This window comes from Citrus sinensis, chromosome 9, assembly GCF_022201045.2.
Source record: "Citrus sinensis cultivar Valencia sweet orange chromosome 9, DVS_A1.0, whole genome shotgun sequence".
Lineage (NCBI taxonomy): Eukaryota > Viridiplantae > Streptophyta > Magnoliopsida > Sapindales > Rutaceae > Citrus > Citrus sinensis.
In genome coordinates this window covers 17097778-17117462 of record NC_068564.1, presented here as the reverse complement: position 1 = coordinate 17117462, position 19685 = coordinate 17097778, and the positions used below count along the sequence as shown (strand labels likewise).

General features: G+C 35.6%; 1 protein-coding gene across 2 annotated transcripts; it reads right to left on the bottom strand.

Moving 5' to 3' along the window:
• Nucleotides 1-192: 192 nt before the first annotated feature.
• Nucleotides 193-18620, bottom strand: LOC102619556 (protein NO VEIN). 2 transcript variants are annotated; one of them, XM_006489774.4, is made up of 13 exons: nucleotides 17872-18620; nucleotides 16705-17042; nucleotides 15165-15834; nucleotides 14012-14131; nucleotides 12644-12821; nucleotides 10436-12189; nucleotides 9112-9324; nucleotides 5948-8206; nucleotides 5551-5663; nucleotides 3066-3450; nucleotides 2591-2908; nucleotides 2102-2359; nucleotides 193-1976 (listed from the first exon to the last, which is right to left on the bottom strand). In XM_006489774.4, exons 1-13 carry the CDS (start codon nucleotides 18466-18468, stop codon nucleotides 876-878), a joined length of 8304 nt encoding a protein of 2767 aa, XP_006489837.2. In that variant the 5' UTR covers nucleotides 18469-18620; the 3' UTR covers nucleotides 193-875. The 2 variants fall into 2 exon arrangements, with proteins under 2 accessions (XP_006489837.2, XP_024958358.2); XM_025102590.2 differs by having other exon boundaries at nucleotides 10436-12171; nucleotides 17872-18619.
• Nucleotides 18621-19685: the final 1065 nt, after the last annotated feature.

Here is a 19685-nt window from a genome sequence, read left to right as displayed (position 1 = left end):
TCTAATCCATCAACTGCGGATTTTTAAATTTTCAATTCAATCCAATCCACCAATTCACAGATCGAATTTTTACAAATTGATTTTTTGTGGATCAAACTAATTGAACAAATCGGATTAAATTTTGAACACCCCTAGTCATTAAGACTACTGAAAGTGGAAAACCAATAATAGAAAGCACTGTCTAAGAAAAAATGATTAAATATGAAGATATGCCACTCTAACCCTTGAATACTTAAATTTCTTTTGCGGGAAACTCTTTACAGATATAAATTCTTTAAAACGCTCGTACAAAACTTCCAGGCAAATGCCAAACCCCATCCAGATAACTAAACTAGTATTCTGAAGCATTTAATTAATATTTCCTGACAATATTTACACTGACGTCCTCATTTCATATTCATTTCATCTCTGACTAATGATGCATTTCAATGCTGCTCTAACCCTCCTTGGAAGTCTTCTTCCAAAAGAATGTCTCCAGCATTGAACCCAACCTTCATTGATTTGCTTTGACATGTAAGGAGTACAAAATTCCACGAGTATCTAAAATGAAGCCTATACTCCAACCCCCTGATATATATGCTTCAATCGATGACTAGAGATTTCACATTTTGAGAATTGCTACCTTATCTTAACCATCTAACTGAAAATATATTTGATTTGAGAATTTGATAGCTTATTACCTTCAAATCTGCTTGCTGAGCACGTCAAGTTGTGAACTTTTGATTATTCCTGGGAATAAAGATGAAAGGCCAGTATATATTCATCTCTTTGGCATTTCAAAATCCAAGAACAGATTGTACTTGGTTTCACAGTTGGTTCCACAGAAGCAAAAACAAGAAACAGCACCGGTTAGGAAACAATGGAAATTCCTTCGGCTACCTCGGCATCATAATAACCAACTGCAATTTGCCTAGCTGGCAAAGTTTTACCAGATTCTTGTACACTGTCACTTTAGCACTGTTATCATTCTGTAAAACAACATGAGCAATGCTGAAAGATTCACCTTTTTCAAGAGCAAATTTCCACTCTCTCATTGTCATAAAGAACCAGTCTTTCCTTGCAGATCTAGTTGCTTTAACTTCAACATACTCAATACTATCTTCATTCTCCCCTATCAAAATGTCATAGGGTAACCCAGTTTCAGCATTTTCGTTAACCCATCGCACACCAGTCTTGCCTAAAACTTCACTGAAGTGTTTGAAAGCAGCAAGCTCACCCAGTTTTCCAGTCTGCAATGCTTGCGCTAGATCAGGTGGGCCAGTATTTAGCCGATCTCTACTGCTAAATTTAGATGAACCTGATTCTGGTTCTTTGGATGGAATATTTACATCAACATGATTGGAAACATCCACACAAGAATCGTTCTGAGTGAAAGCATGACCAATCTGAACTCCTAAATTTTCAGCATCTGGCAGCGTTAATGCTGTTGAAGTTGGTGCTAAATCATCTCCAATGGTCAAATCGGCATTGGTCATTGTTGGAAACCCACCATATCTTTGTGCATTGACATCTTCCAAGTCATAAATATTTTTTGTTTCTGAGCTGTTGTGTGACTCTGCAATAGCTGCCTGTGTTTTGAAACCATTGGCACGAGCATAACTAAAATCTGGGGCAGTTTTCCAATCCACAGGCGGCCAACTTGAGCTGATTCCTGCTTTTCCCTTGAATTTTGAAGAATTATGTTCATTAACTTTTGGTGAACCAGAACCCTTTAGAAGTGATTCCTTATTCACAGTTAAATTAGGTACTGATGAGAGTGACCAAACAGATTCTCCAACAGGAAGCTTTGGCACCTTTTGGCTATTTAAGATGAAAAACTCTGTCTGCTCCTCAGTGGAACCAGATTCCGCCATAGTTGTGATCATGTGTAGGAAATTCGCCAAGTGCAATTCAGGATTTCCATCAAAGAACAAACGAGAAAGCTCCATATATAAGGCATGAGAATCAGAATCCGGGGTTGTGTACAAAATGTTACCCTGTAACAATTAAATAAGATTATGGATACAATAATGACAAGTACTATCTTATCATAACTCATTTGCATCATCCATATGCATTGCAAAACAAAACAACTACGTCAAATGAGGGACAGATTCTATACCTCCAGAAGACAGCTGCATTCAAATCGCTTTTTAGATGCTCCACCACTGCTTTTAATAACATTTCTGTAGAACAGCTTTTCAACGACCATAACTTGTAGATGATTCAGTGTATCAAATCCAGAATGCTTGAGTTTGCAATATTTATCAGGGTGCACACTAAAGAGGTAGCGCTGAGCATAAGGAAGAGCCCAGTTAACCAGTGAAGCTTTGAAACTACCATCGGTTAGACCATGATATTTTGCTTCACGAGTTACAACCTGAAGAGAGGCAGAATCAATTACCAAAAGGAGAAGAAAAGGTTCATCAGAATATTTTCATTGACATCCAAAATGAAACACCAGTAAAATTTTAGAATTCACCATAATCGAAAATGGACAGGTTTCTAGATACTGGAGAAAAGTTGAAAAACTTGAGAACTCCAAGCATTCAGCACTCATCAAAATAACCTAAAGTCATCCAGACCCCAGGGGGAGAGAGACAGATCATACCTCTGAAAGTGCAGGAATCCCTAAAGTTTGCATAAGAGCAGAAACTTTAGTTCGAAGCATCTCCTGCTCATCATTGCCAAGATTGCCAAAGTGTAGAAACTCAATACCACCCACATGCTTAAATCTCTTCCACAACTTCTTATCATCACACCAACATACCAGACCATAAGAAGGATGCAGGGAAACCCACTTATCTTGAGCAGTTGGAAGCACTTTATACTCCGATTTCATAAGACATTCTTTCAAGTAACCAATATCTTTAGAACAAAGTAATCCAGATTTCAGTCCATCAGCCCAGATCACGAAAATTTGGAAGACCTAAGATATGAATTAAAGCTCGTCAATAGTAAGTCAGTTTTATATTAGGGTAATTTAATTTAAATCCACTTAGGTTTGATGAATTTAAAAATGATGAAGTCTGGCTGAATTTAACGGAGCCAAGGAAAAATTTCCTTTAAAATATTATTATACTTACAGCATGGGCAGCTTGCGAAGGCAGAGACACACTCGAAACCTGTAGCAAAATCTGAAGGTAGCTACGAAGAGAAGGAATCTCACTCACTCCACATATCTTAACAAAAAATTCATGAAGGCCAGGATATACATCACACAGCATTGTTGTACCAATAGAGTTGCACTGAGGTTGCATCTTCTTTATTAGGTCTGCAGTGCCAGTGGCATCATGCCAATACACTTCTTCAGAAGACATAAAAACACCAGTGACCATGTCCTCGTGCCTGGAGCCAGATGTATATGGAACAAATATAAAAGGTCCTGAATGTAACTCCTCAGTAACTTTTTGCTTTAAAGCAGTCATCTCGTTCCATATACGGGTGTATAACCTGGACATTTGTGCTATGCTGGCAGACAAAAGGTCAAATTCCATTTTAATGACGAAGGCCATGGATGAACAAACAAATAAAAGAGAATGACAACATGATAAACCTTTCACATATATAATAAATACTACATCAAAACCCAAGTAAATCCAGGCCAATTTGGTTTGTGATTACAAGCCAAATATTTGAATTGTACCCTTAGCTTCTGTTTTTATATTTAAAATTCTATTTGGTGTAGTATTCAAAAATTATTTTTAAGCTTAAATTTTGTGAGAACGTCGTTCATATAATATCCGAACATATAAAATAAGGATACATGTTCAGCTGATATGTTTTCCAGGAAAATTCAAGTATTTATTGGAAATATAATCTCAAAACCACAATCACATGTTAGTAAATGGCTTTGACAAGAATGTCTTCCACTTCCCATTAAAACACAGCTTCTCTTCAAGACATTACTAAACACGATTACTGGGATTAACTTACTGGTTGATTGTAGTGTGAGCTGTAGGCAGGGTGCTGCATCGTCCAGATTTCTGTTCCATTTTTCTTTTTCTTTTTTAAAATTATATAATAGATATAAACTGCAACATTGCCAGTTATACATCTCAATAGCAGAATTGTTAAGTCAGATTATCCAGCAAAGCCAAATGGTAGAAAAATCTCACAAATAATTTTCCTGTGAGATGAGATCGAGGACTCAAAGAGAGATGTAAGAGAGAGTTGGGGCTTTTAAAACTTGAAGAAATTTTTGAAGTGGAAATGAGAGAGAGGAATGAGTGTTAAAGATGAGAAATGAGTCGGTATTTAATATAAAATACTATATTTACATTCAACTATGATACAAAAACACACGAAAACATTTAACTCTGATACAAAAACACAGGTGCTGTAATTGTTTATTGACAAAAAACATAAATTATGGAAAATTATTAATACGGACCTGCGAGAAAAATGAGTTCTAAGATACAAGATATGACCATGAGAAGAACCACCATCGAAGCTCAACTAACTTGCCATGATGATCACTGATGATCCAACAATATATTTAAGAAAACGCATGGCAGATTTAAGGTTGCAAATTAGAACAAGTATAACAACTAGAGAGTTTGAAAAGGGCAGAATTTTTTTATTGATGATGATAAATAAATCAAAGGAATTTTCAGAAGGACAAAAGTTATACAAAAGTTCCGCCTTCAACATCCAGAAAAGGAAAAAGAACAGAAAAACAAGAAATACCCTTCACACATGTCTGCAGACTATAAGGTTGCAGATTGTGTAAAGAAAATTGGATGCATACCTTAAAACAATGACTTTTTAAACTTTCTTTTTTCTTTTCTTTTATCATTTTCAATCATGGGGTTGTAAAATTAATTATCCATTAACTGATTAATGTGGAGTATCACATTTATATAAAACAAATCCAAGAAATGTAGTTTCAATTCATCGATAAGTCTATTTTGTCATTTTTGTTTTAATTTATTGTTTTTATATTTTATATACAACCCCTGGTTCAACTGATTTCCTATTCAATTACATATTGCCCTATCATCCATTAACAGTGTTGTGTGTATACACACAGCACAACACCTTTTTTTTTTTAATCTTTAATAAGGCAACAAATTAAAAAAGACTAGCCCAACCAGTGTGATGCTGACCAACTTAATTTAAGGTGAACAAAATGTATCTGTATACTGAGCTCCTATACAATCAAAATACTCTCTACAGCCCAAAAGAATCAGATATACAATTTCTAGCAAATTTTTGTCAAATAATAGGAGTATAAAAAATTAATATAATAAACTAACCCATTTATGAAATAAAATATTTGTTGTTAGCATCTCTAGCTAAGTTTGCCTTCTAGGATTTGGCATTTGGTAGGTCTATAATGCAGAAAAAATATTTTAATCCCCCCAATATCTAATATCCTCATGAGACGCGGATCAGTAAAGAATAGCAGTCACAAAACCTCTAATCTCTTTTGGAAATATGTTAAAAAAATTTAAAAAAAGCCCTTATATGAAATAGATGGCAGAAGAAAACAGGCATAAAAACAAATTACCGCGGATCTGATTTAAAATGATGAGAATCCAAACATCATGATTAAGAAGCAAGTAATACCTGGCCATGAATGGGGCCTCTAATCTTGTCCATACTTTTAGGATTTCCAAAATGTCATCAATGGTAACTTCAGTCTTCAAGCCAATATCACGTACTAACTTTTCACTTTTAACCTGCTTCAGAAAGAAGTGCATGAAAATTCATTCAAACAAAGACCTTCCATTTGATAGAGAGACATATCAGTCTCTTACAGCTTTGGCTTACAACTATAATTATCATTGCCTCCTATAAGATCAAAATGAAATTATTGTTAAAATTTAGCTAATCAATATTCGAATCCATCATGCTTTAGCGTTTCATATCTTGTGGCCCCTTACAGTTTAAGCTTGCTGTATACATGACACATCAGAAAAGAATAAAGCAACATGCTCACATATTATACAGGTACCAAACTAACCTTTGGAACAATATATGGAGCTGATGGACCTAGGATCGAGCGCACGGCATCACAGTCATGAAATAAATCTTTAGGATAGTGAAGCTCATCATCCATGCTCGATATTGTCCACTGAATGTCACATATGCAATTTATAAATGAAGACTGGAATGATCTGTCATCACCAGTGGGTTTAGATTTGAAGAAGCCCATAATTTTGTCGGTATAACAGTCATCCCATAAAGTATCAAGTATTTCCAATAAATGTTTACTACATTGCCGATTGACATTTGTGGTAAGAAGTGATAATAAATGCACCAACTCATTGGATTCCCAATCTATGGCAGCTGATCCAGGGGAAAGGAGCTCCTTAGTCCACATGTTTTTGAAACCAGTATGAGATATATCGGCCACATCCTTGTCAACTTGAACTACTTGCACAAAATCTGTGATCCCAATTTCCTTGAAAAATTTTCTCCATTTTACCAGTCCACATGAGAGTGACTCTTTTGCTGGATGCTTCAAATATGTGATGTCAACTTCATACCACTTGATATCAATGTCATGAATCAACATATTAACGCTGACAGGATTACCAAATTCTTTACCGAAATGAATTGGTATCTCAGATGGTCGTTTGAACCCATGATTTGTTAATACGAAGGCTTTCTTTCGCAACTCTGAAACAATGAACTCTCTCTCAACATGACAATTGGGACAGTAATACTCCAAGTGCATCATTACAAAGCAAAGGTAATCTGCCATCAAATTTTTGTCCCCATTTGCAGTTGTTTCATTAGATATTGCCGGCAGAATATGCACCTTGACAATATCATGTGCAGATAGCTGTTGAACACCAATTTTCAGAAGCATCCTATTAAGGTTGTCTACAGAGATCACACCCAAGCTTGACTTGTCTACAGCTGAAGCAGAAAGGAGGGCAGGACTCACAGTTCGAAGTTTTGCACATAAGTTTGGAAAAGCTTCAAGTCCAAACCCACCATCAAACACAGAGCAATCAGAATGTAACCAAATTGTTCCTTCATCTACTGAACTGAATGTACTATCTGAAAGGGGGATAAATGGAATTCTTCGGAGGTTATCGATGAGATCTGTTTCAACTCCAGACTGTAATGAAGATTGCCCAGAAGAATGGAATGAAATTGTATAAAGTTCATTTAGCCAAGAAGCTAACCAACTGAGACCCATTGATCTCAGGCCATTTTCTGTCCGACACAAGGAGGATATAATTTGAAGTAGAATTTTTGGTCCATACTCCTCAATACCCAGTGCCCTTGCCAGTGAATCTGATAAAACTATGTCCTTACTCAAGAATCCAAGGCCAAGGTGCTTCTGAAGCAAGATGTCAGGAAGGAGACTGTGTGCTCGGTCATTCCACCCTCTTAGAACCTTGCAAGGAGGAGCCCACTGATTGTTGTTTCCTTCCAGAATCAAGCAGTTAGACATTCGCAATTTAGAAAGTATCATTCGAGGAAGACCAGAAAAAAAACCATGCACTTCCCCTACAAGTGGAACAAAGCTCATATACACTGACGCAGCTTTTGCTGGATTCTCTCTAAAACAAGGAAGATCACAGAAAGATCTTTCTGCACTGACAAATAAGGCAGGAAATTCTGATAATAACCACTGGTTCCAGGGACTATTTCCATCAACTTCTTCCCTAGATGAAGGAAGGACAAAATCACCTTGGAGAATAAATTTTAAACCATAAGTTCTTAGAGGAAGAAAAGCAAAAACAGGTTGTTGGTACAAAAGTGGACCGTAATTCCCCTCATTCGATTCCTGTAATGTCAATGCTAAGGCAATTTCTGTGGTTTTCACATCAGGACGAATGACACCTGCCCGCAACTTCTGAGAAGCCACAAACCAGGTCATTTTGTCTTCCCCACAGGAAACCTTTATAATACCGTCTCCGACAATTTTTTTTCTAATGACAACAAGTGAATCATTGAGCATGTTCCTAAACATGATACACTGAAGACGGTGAAGGAACAGTAATAAAGAAGGATGAAGATCTGAAAACATATCAACAATGTTGTTCATAGCAATTCCTTCCGAGAATTTTGTTCTGAAAGGAAGTCGGATACAGGTATTCCAACACTTGCTCTCCAATTGAACAGGATCTTTAGATAATAGCCTACAGAACATGTCAATGTTGAAAGGAGGAACCAATGTTGGCAGAACAAAACCAATCTGACCCTCACTTGTATCAAACTTGACATGGAACCCATTGGAATGGATCTCTGGGGCATCTGTAACCTGCAGAAAGACAAGTCAGCACTTAACAAAAACTGATTATTCATAGAATTTGATAACATAAACACACCAATGAACACCCTCAACTTTACAGGCTTAATACAAACAGTACAGGGATATACATTTGAAAGTTGAAAGCATATAGAATTGGATATTCAAAAAGAATAAAAATTTATAACACAGACATATATACACCAAAATGTAAGACCAAGTTAAATTCACTAAGTTATAACACAAAAATAAAACAACAGAATTCATTTTCCCACAATAAAATTGACCAGATATATATTATTAAACTTGCTCTTTGACTTCGCATTAACATGTCAAAGGAAGCCCAAATTTCATCTATTTATGTCAGCTAATTAAATTTGATTTGCACCCACACTATCTCGGAACAAACTAACCATAAGTGGCTGGTAACAAATCCTTATCACCAGTCTTGCTATGGCCAAGTGAGCAGACAGATAAACATGTTAAAACTAGTTAAATTAAACTAGATTCTCAAAAGGATAAATTTTCTTCCGTTCCTTTATGAGGCTAGATGCTGCGTATCAATCCAACCATTCATTTTTTCCTCAGAAACAAAATTAGTATATTAGATGCAGGAAATGTACATAGAGGATCAAGAAGTCCAAAAAGACAAAAGACAAAAGTCCCCAAGCACAAGAACTAAAAATCCTATGAGATCATTAATTCTAACTAATGATATAGCTGCTTCCAAACTAATCAAAATAAAGAAGAAAGGCAAATTGGTCAGTCCATTATTTTGTCTCCTCTTCCTTGACTGTTGCTCTATGATGCATTTCAGTCCATTCAATTCACTTTTCAAACAAGACTGTTACTCCAGATTACAGTATATTAATGTCAAAGAAAAGTGAACAAATAGATCACAGATCTTGTCAACATACCCGAAATACTGATTTAAAACCTATACCCTTCCGCCCAATATACCCAGCAGAAGAACCTTTCTTTGTTGAATTTCCAACATCACAAAGTGCTCTGATGTTCTCAGCAGAAAACCCTTGCTCATTATTTAAGACAACAATACCAGACTCTTGAAGTATAAATGTCAGAGTTGGTTCCACATTTTCTGGGTAGATATTATCATCAGCATTTTGAACCTGAAGTAACATGAAGAATAATTAAATGCAGTAAGATTTACCAAAAGTTGCTTTCAAAATCAAACTCAAAATTGAATTGGACACAGGATCAAGGATATACTATGAAGTACTTGCATTCTATTAACAGAGAAATTTTATTGCAAGACAAACACACAAATGATAGACAATGAATTACTTGCCTTTTATAAAAGGCTACATAGATTGTATTGGTAGGAAAAAAGCAGATTTATAAAAGAAGAATAAGTTGTACACTAACCCCAGAAGTACCTAAGAATGTACAACTAAAAGACATCTCCAAAAAAAAAAACTGTCTAGCTTGAGAGAATTAAACAAATTCAAGATTTATAAAAGGAAATCAAGTTGTCCGCTAAACGCAGAATACCCAAGAATGTACAACTAACAGAACATCTCCAGATAAAATCAAAGCTAGAGCTTTCCTCAAACTAAACAAAATCAGCCTGAAATCCCTTTCCAATGTAAATCAATCTATCTAAATGAATGAATTACATTTATTAAGTCAACTACAGAGCTATCAGACAATATGTCTGGCACTCACAAATGGACTGAATGATATTTAGTATTAAAAGGTTCAAACTTATTGCGCCTTTCATGGAAAAAATTCTTATTCAAGCAGGCTCCGCGGGTATGTTGAGCTAAAATAGGGACATGGATTTAAGAAGTTGATGGAATAATTCATAAGGTAAGTTAAAATGCACGAAAGAGGACAAGAAAGGTAAATGTAGCAAATCACACAAAACAAAGCTACTTAAACGGCATCTCATTAATGGGGAAGCATTCAATTTCATTCAAGTTTTAAATATAGTTTTCTGTGCAAGGGCAGCTATGAGAAGGCAGAACCATTTGCACAAAGATGAGCACATTACTACAGTTTTGGCACTAAAATATTGAGTTATATAAAAATATGGTTCCAACCTAAATCAATGACTACAAAACAAGCCAATGCATGATGCTCTCGCCTCTCGGATGCAATTGCAGGGGAGAAGAGATTAACTAGAAACACCTCAGTAACAAGCAGAATTTTATGAGCCAAAAATTACATAAAATATTAAAAATAAAATCAAATTAAAAATAAGAAGAAGAAGCAACTTACAAGCTCAAGAAGAAAATGTGAATCCTGAGAATACAATTCCTGCGAAAGACAATGAAGTGCTCTGCCTAAACGAGCATGCTGCTTCTTCAACATGTTGCTTTCCATGTTTGAAATATTTGGACCAAGACCAAATTCGTCTCGCCTGATAGATTCAACAATTAAGGCTGCATCCTCACATTCCTTATCTTCAGGTAATGTTTGAGTGGTACAATCACCGAATCCATCATCAGAAGCTTCACCACAAATTGTGTCACAAATTGCACCACATTCTTCTATATGAACATCTGCTCCTACAGATTCAAACAGAGAGCCTTCAGCACACCCAGAACCACTGTTCAACCCAGACGTAGCAGCATTCGTGCAAGTAACCACACAGGGCATTAACAAGTCTGAAGTCCCAGTGGAACAAAATGCATGGTAATCATGAATCCACTCCAATATGCCAAGAGACAATCCCACTTCATGAAGCATGAGACGCAGCTCTGTTTGGTGGCATTCAAGTAATATGGCTGAAGGGGCATCTTTAATTGAAGATTGAAGTCCAGAAAGCAACACATCAGCAGCAAAACAGCGAAACTCTGAAGGCAGATAACCAAGACAATCAAGGAAAAATCTTGAAGCAACAGGAACTGCCTTACCGAATTTCAACAACTTTTTCTGTAATTCACCACTTAAATTATCAATATTAGCTACATCAAAATTTTGCCGTCCACGCAATACATTTCCATGCATACGAGAATTTTGAGAATTGATTACTTCGATATCTTCCATGTTATTCTTGAACATGACTTCGAAAGCATGCCGTGCGTGACATTTAAGAAGAGGCAGAGGAACATTTTTTTCTCCTCCAGCTACTGCAAATGAAGATAAAAGTTTCACTGCCGTTTGGAAGGAGGATCCCTCCAGTGCAGCTTCAAGAAATGAATCCACAGAAGCTGAATGGTCAATCCGAATCACTTTGCCATCCCTAGTAACCAAACACAACAACTCTTTCACATTGACCTCATTCAACAACCATCCTGGAAGAGGTCCAAGAGATGGAGCAAATAAAAAGTCCCAATGTGACCATGAGTTTAAATCAGATAAGAAAGGTGCCCTAAGTAAAATTTCAATTGCATCCTTGGATGTAACAGATTCAGACATCTTTGGTCTCAGACCAGTGTGGGTTATAGCTGAAGTGGTTTCCAGTAAAGAGTTCTCTTCATGGACTGACAAATCTCCACTGAGACGAGTTCCTAATATAGTTTCAGAAAATAGGACACACTTAGACATTACCTCATTTCTATATTTCCCCACAGTTTCTAGAAAACTTTCCATGGAACCCTTATCCTCAATTTTGAAACTGATTAATGGGAATTGCCTTCTAAGCAGTTCAGAGATCATCTGCTTAGTAATAATTTCACTCTCCCACAAATTATTTGAAGCCTGTGATACTAAGACAACCAACAGATGCTGGACCAGGGAAACCTCTAAAGATGATCTGTCAATTGTGTCATCAGTGAACAACTTCTGCAGCTCAGTAGATAACATAGAGGCATGTTTTTCAAGGAATGTGAAAAACTCCCCATAACCAAGGGACTTAAATTCCTTAATACGAAACTGCTCTGTCAGCCAAGTTTCACAACTACATAGCTTCCTTAGAAGTATAACTATCTTTGTTACAGGCGATTCAGCATTGTTAAGGATACTGTTATCAAACTCCAAGTATTTAGACACTTTCTTCATCACTTCTTCAACTGTCACACATGCGAGATCTATTAATCAGTTACAAATGTGAAAGAATAAAAAATAAAAAGTCTATGCATGATCTGGCAAACTGATAAATAAAGAGGAAATTAGGGATTTTCACTCAAGAAAGGTCCATTTGTGGAGTGAAACAAAAAAGATAAAGAAATAAGCCAAGATCATTCGAACTGTGTGAGAAATTGGTAAGAATCTACAGGTGCATGAAAATCTCAAAAGGAAAAAGGAGGACATAGAAAGCAATGCTTGTATCAGAAAATGATATAACCATAATCTTTTCTTTTTCTTTTTCAATAATAAACAAGAAAAATGAAAAAATATAGCCAAAAAGAAAGGAGATACATCAGTGGACTACACATCCACAAAGAAAACAGAAAATAAAGCAGGGCAACCAATTGTATCAAAAATATGCATCCAAAAGCTATTATTTAGAAACCTATTTTCCATAAAGCAGAAACCAGTTACCTTGTATATCCTGCACAGTATGCTTGGTGTTAACAACTGCAACTTGCTCACTTGGTTCAATCTCAATACTTTCATATTCTAAAGAGTTGCCAGAAACTGTATTATTTAATTCCTGCTGAGTAATAGCTTGCAAGGTATCATAAACACTATCCCACATTCCACGTTTGATGGATGTCACCTGCAATATGACAGGTGCAGCTTTAATCATTTTGAAGATTCAAGAGTGATGGATCATAATGAACACCAAAAGTGTAGTGATAAGTGCATGAAATGATGAGAAAACGACAATCATGAACTGACTTTCTGAAGGAAATACTTTTAACCACGGCAAAAGATTAAAAAAATCTCATATTTTTATCACATGCATGGCATTCATCTAGATCAATTTCGTGTGCACATTCCCCCCCCCCCCCCCCCAACACCACCACCAAAGAGATTCTTATATAACAGCATGCATACAGGAATGCCAGCGATGCTATTTTGTTTTTGGTTCAGGTATTCTCAGACAACACCTGAATAAAAAAAAAAAATTCCTTTATTTCTCGAAGAGAAACGGTGCAGGTACGCTCAGACTTACATAGTGCTCCAGTTTCTTTCATTCCCAAAAATAAAAAACTATTTCCATATAAAGAGAACTGGAAAAGCCAGGACCAAGCTGTAATTTTTGCATTTTTACCCAAATCTTATCCTCAAAAAAGAGGCAGCAGGGCAATGGAGGAAGTGAGAATAAGAATTCTCTTTGCACAACACTCCGTAGCGGGATTAACAAGAGTAAATACCCAAAGCCTCCTGTTTCCATATTTTCAATCTTCCTCATCTCATCAATGTTAAAAAATAATTGGAAATTTTCCAGCATGGTCAATAAAGATGGGGAATGCTCACACAAGAGTCCAGCCCCTTTGTTCTCCAAAAAAAAAAATATTCTAGTTCTAGTAACCTTCAAAAAGCATGATTTGGGCATCAATTTGCTGGTTCAGAGCATATACAGGAAGATAATATCTAGTTCTAGTAACCAATAGTTCCACCCAACAAGAATTAAGAATAATCCAAATAATATTCACCACAAAGTTGTCAAAATAAAATTATACTTATCGCTCATAACATGGTCATCAAGATTTTGAACACAGGAAATGAGAATTTCATATTCAAATATTACAGACAGGTTTAAAAAATAAGAAAAGTAAAAGAGAATTGATTTTTTCAAATTTAGGATACTGCATTTTAAACCATTTGACATTAGAAAAGTCCTAAACAAACATTTAGGAAAATCAGATATATGCATTGAAAAGCTATTTAAATTTAAAAAACTCAGCCACAGCATTTACACATGATTCTTTGATATTTCTAAATTGACAATAATCAACTCACAGCAATATTTAGTAATCCAATGCACGGATATGATGAGAACATTAGTTTCATTCTCTTGAAATATCGAGCCGCCTTTTTAGGATCTGTTGGTTTATAAAACTGAAACATTTTTTCAAGAACCTGCAAATGCAAAAGAAAACGTAATAAGCAATGCACCTCCCGCTACAATGACAAGAAAAATTCAAAAGATACAGAAAAACAATGAGCATTCACGAAAATGAAATCTAAGGTATTGTTCAAGTCTCTAATGCAAATTACAAAAAGCATACGCAACCTTGCAACCACCATTAATTGATAAAAACATGCATGCACCACATATGATAGATATGACCTAAATTTTGGTTTCATCAGTATCTCTCTTAGAGAAAGGGGAGTATAGCATAAATCAAATAAGATACATCATTGAATAAACAGCAACCTAACAATCTCTCATTTTATACTTTTATTCTCTCTTTGCACCACATATGATAGATATGACCTAAATTTTATACTTTTATTCTCTTTGCACCAGTCAGTTCCTTTATCTTCTTGAGATGTAAATCATTCATGTCACTTGTCAATTTTGCAATCTTTTCAACCAGGGAAATTTGATAAACAAACTTAAACTATGAAGTTCAGACTGAAAAATAAAAGAGGGAGGACGGAAGAGAGGATAGCTAGGTATAATACTGCATATCAAGTAACAAAAGTAAAATTACAGGATAATACTCTTTGGACTGTTATTAACACTAAAGTGAGTCTGCAATTGACACACCACATGATGCCACAAAAGGTATTGACTGCATGACACTAAAACTTTTAGGAAAGCAGACAAATAATGACAAAATTTATCATACATCAATGCATCTATCCTGGAGGTATAAATGCATCTATAGACTAGTCCTGAGTGCCAAAATTGTCTCAGGATTTCAAACTAGTAATCAAAAAACGTAAAATAATTATTTGAATCTTGAATAAGACAATTTAAACTTCAATAGACTTGAGCAGTGCCTTTTTTAAACCCTATTCTACATCCAAAACAACTTCATGAAAAACAATATTAGGAGAATTACATATCGGCGAAAAGACAGCAAGTCGAGGATAAATATTTGACATAGATTAAAGATTGTCAGTAATTCGTGCAAAAATTATTTGTAATAATAGTGCCACTGACCTCTGACATAGTGTTGTTCTTACATGCCTCCTTCCAGGTTGTGATGAACATCCTCATAGATTCGTTTGAAAATGAAATATCAGCTTCATTTAATTCATCATCTTGGGTCTGATCACCGCTTTCAATTGGAAGAGCACGTCGTTTAGCCTTGTTTCTTCTAAGAAATTTAGCAGGTGCAGAGCTGGTACAGCCTGAATTTTCAATCTTTCTTTTCTTTTTTGATGACCCAATATAATCATCTTGCCCGGAGCTGTTCCCCGCAGAAGTGAGCTGGTGATTTATTTCACCTTTCAAACCAAGTCGTTTCAGCTCTTCAGTTACAGATGGATAAGGACAGCTACTCACGCGATCCGATCCCTTGATTTGCGATGGCAACTGCACGTTGCTGCTAATATCATTGCTACATTCATATGTGCAATCATCACTATCCTCATCCTCTGAGCTTGATGAAACAAATCTAATGTGCTTGGCACCAAAATCCTCATTTATTGAAGAAAAAGATTTCACACGCTCACATATGGCAGAAAACCGTTCATCCAATTGCCTTTTCTTTTCCGATGAAAAGATAGGTCGCTTCCGACGTTTATGATGCGGTTGCAATTCCTTCAAAAATTTCTTTAGTGTGACATCTTGTGATTTCCTTGCTTCACGAATAAAATTAATGTGCATCCTATCACCAGAGAGAGAGAGAGAGAAAGACAGAGAGAGGGGAAAAAAAGTGAGATATTACAATCAAAAATAAAAATTTGTATTTGCTTCAGTAAGAACAAATGAGAGAACTAGAACATGACAAATTCACTAACTGCCATGTGATCTTGGTTTTGTGAGAGGGAGAATTTTAAAGATAGATCCTGAGCAGTGCCAGGTTATTATTCAAAAGTCCATAATGTAATAAAGCTCACTGATTTGCAAACACTATTAGCACAACTTATCAGACATGTTAACAGAAAATAATTCACTCTTATCTAGATACCAAATCCACCCCAGTGCTAATTATACACAATCTAAAGCTGCTGGAAATTGGAATGTAAGTAGTCTACCAAAGTATGACTGCCTAATGAGTAACAACATACATTAAAGAACAGTAACAGAAAGAACATAATCAACTTCCCTGATAACAAGAAGGTTCATAACCAAAGGTACCGCAGATATCTGGCTTTTTTTTTTTTTTGGGTAATTGCCATCAATATCTGCTTAACTTACAATGATTTGAAAGATACACTGTCATATTGACTACGTAAAAGATCAATGCAGAGAACAATGGAACCTTTTAACTTAATGCCAAATCTGCTCGAGATTTAAATTAAATTATTCATCATGTAAAGCAATTGCATGATAAGCAAATAAAACTCTTAACCACACATCTTAAAATATATTCAACCAATAAAAAGAAAACTCATTTACATAATTGATTTACTAATTTTTGCACATAGAGCTGAGTCACAGATTTGTATAATTTTTTAACTTTTCTGAAAGATCATCTCTACTAGAGAAGAAAACATTTTCAATCAAAACTACACAGCAAGACATGAATACATACCCCAAGTTTTGGATGCGCACACCAAGCTGTTCTTTGCTTGCCAATGATCGTTTCTTAGCAATAAAATCTAGAAATTCATCAACTTTAATATCTTTCGCTTTATGAGTGTCTGTATACTCAGAAAGGCAAACAATTACGTCATCGGTAGCTATTTTGAACACTTTGTCGACATCAGATTTCACAAGGAAATAATGCAAAATGAGTGGCTGTCGTAGAAAAGGGCCCAATTCCAGCTCTTCAAACTTCTCAATGCCCTCACTCTTGCAGATGGCCTCTTCCAAATCATACAACGATGTAATTTGCCTAACCCCAACAAAGCAATGAATAAATGCATTTATCTGAAGAAACAAATATCCATGCGATTGACATTAATATGTAATCCGAGGAAACAAAAAAGATAAAACCTAAAAAAGCTTAATGTTCAACATAGTGCTGATAAAAAAGAAGACAGAGATAGACACATAAATGCTGAAAAAATGAAGAATAATAAAATCGAACGAAGATAATGAAACTTTTATGGGAGTGTTTGCCACTGTTTCAGAACTCATTTTCCGTTTTACAATCACAAATAAAGAAAAAATAAAATACAAAAAAAAATAAATAAATTTTTGTTACTGTATTTCAGAAACAGGATTTCTGCAAACCAAAAATTCATTCTCCAAAAATTAGCTTCAAACTCAAAATAAATTAAGCTGTTTCCTGTCTTTTCACAATATGTTATTAAACACTTTCCAGGATGTTGAAGGCAACAATTCAAATTCTCATTTTCGATTCCCAAAGAATTTTCCAGAAACAATTTTGTCATGTCTTGAGCTTTAGGCCATCTCTGCCTGCAAGTGCTAGAGTTGAAAGGCACGGAACTCTGCTTCACACAATTCACAATTTATCAAAAATGTCCACATACAAATGACAATTTCACAATTTCCAAACTTTTGTTTTAAACTCGTTCCTCAATTATCTCAACAATAATTCAAAAGTAAGGACCTTCTCCAATGACAACTACCCATCATGTGTTTTCTAGCTCTTCACAGAGAATGAAATTTCAGATTTTCTTTTCATAATTATAAATATGTGTGTGTGTGTGTGTGTTTAAGTACATACATATATATTTGTGTGTGTGTGTGTGTATAACAAAAACAAACAATTTGCTAAATATAGACACAGTACCCTGGCTTCAGTGACCATGAGTTTGTGAAGAGATGGAACCTCCTGCATTTGAAATCCCAGAGAGCTCCAAGAATCAACCTGCAGCTTCAAAAGCACGGACCGAGAAACTTTCCACGAGCTCACACTCTCCCCGGCCATAATAAGTTCACTTCGTGCTTTTACTACCGCCCGGTCGATTCTCTCCAGAAACTCTTTGTTCAGCTTTTGAGGTTGTGGCGGCAAGCTCTGAGGCTGCTGAGTTAGGGGTCGTTGTTGATTACTTGCACCCGGAGGGTGCTGAGTTTGGGATCGTTGTTGATTACATGCACTCGAAGGGGGTTGCTGTGGAGGTAAATTAGGGTTTTGGGTTAATAAATTAGCATTTTGCATAAATAAATTTGGGTTTTGAATATCAAAATTAGGGTTTTGGAAAGGAATGTTTGTTAGGTTTTGGAGGAGTTGTAAAGCAGGGCTTGGGAAAAAAATGTTCGGGTTTTGAAAAGCAAAGTTGGGATTAAAATGTGGAGGCGGTGGCTGAGACGGCGGCTGGCCTCCGCCGGTGCCTTCGCCGCCAATGCCGCCGACTGGACGGAAGCGAGGGCGATGGTTTCCGTACATGGTATGTGGTAAAAGCGCGGAAGGGTTTAGAAACTTGAAAGAAGGGGTTTATGACTTCCGTTTTTGTGTATCTTATATGGTGGGATGATTTTGAATTGGTCTACAAATTTCTAGCAGCTCCAAAAAATGGATAAATATCATTGGAAACCCATTTGTTCTGATAATAGACATAAAAGCACCCAAATCGAAGGCAAGCAATATCATCGGCTGCTAGCGCTGCAAGGTGATGTATTATATTTTGCAGGATAATTTTGGCTCACCCTCGTAAAATGATAATCTTTAAATTATTTTATTTATTATTAAAAATATCAAATTATCTTTTAAAATTTGTTATCTTTAATCATTAATTATTAGGGTTGTTTGCGGATCAAATTTTACAGATTGGACATCAATCCATATCCGATCCATAATTTTACGAATTATAATTTTTTAATCTAATCCATACATTTGCGGATCGGATGCGGATTTGACTCAATCCATATGTAATCCACCATTTTGCAGATTAGTTTTCGAATTAAAAATTTTTAGTTCTCTCCAACTAATAAAATAAAAAAAATCTAATATAAAAATAATTTTATTACCAATTAAATTTAAAATTGAATAAAATTTAAATAAATTAATTGTTTAAATAAAACTAAAATAATACATTTAAAGTTTCAAAATATAATATATCGAGACTAATTATTCAAATAAAGCTATAATAATACGTTCAAAGTTTCAAAATACAACACACCAAGCTTAATTGTTCAAATAAAGTTACAATAATACGTTAATATAACACCAAAATTAATTGTTCAAACAAAGCCATAATTAATTGAAATGACGAAATTTCGGAAACCAAACACAGTCTGATCCTTCACCAGGGCTGTTGCGCCTGTCGAAAAGTGGTGATTACGGAGCCATCCACGATGAGAACCAGGAGAAGCCGTACGGGTGGCGGTCTTGAAGGTTGTGATACTAAAATTGTTCAACTAGAACTAGTGAATGTGAAGTGGCTCGATGGACTTAGGAAAGAAGATTGCTTGCTCTCGCTGGAATCGCGCGGCCGATGTCCTTTAAATCCATATCGAGAGTGTGTGACGACGGGGAAGCTTAGGGTTTTTTGTTTGCAAATTGTTGGTGACTTAGCATTATGTTACTTTGCTTTTGCTAGTGCGTGTGACTTTGCTTTTATTTTGTTTTACAATTTTTACAAGTTATATTTGTATATTTGTATA

Bases quoted from the DNA above. Each gene is read 5' to 3' on its own strand.
- LOC102619556 (XM_006489774.4), bottom strand. From the start codon at position 18,468: ATGTACGGAAACCATCGCCCTCGCTTCCGTCCAGTCGGCGGCATTGGC. The intron at 5,664-5,947 runs GTTAGTTTGGTA...TTTCTGAAGCAG, and splicing joins CTCCATATATTGTTCCAAAG to GTTAAAAGTGAAAAGTTAGT. The intron at 2,360-2,590 runs GTATGATCTGTC...GCCTCTCTTCAG, and splicing joins GGATTCCTGCACTTTCAGAG to GTTGTAACTCGTGAAGCAAA.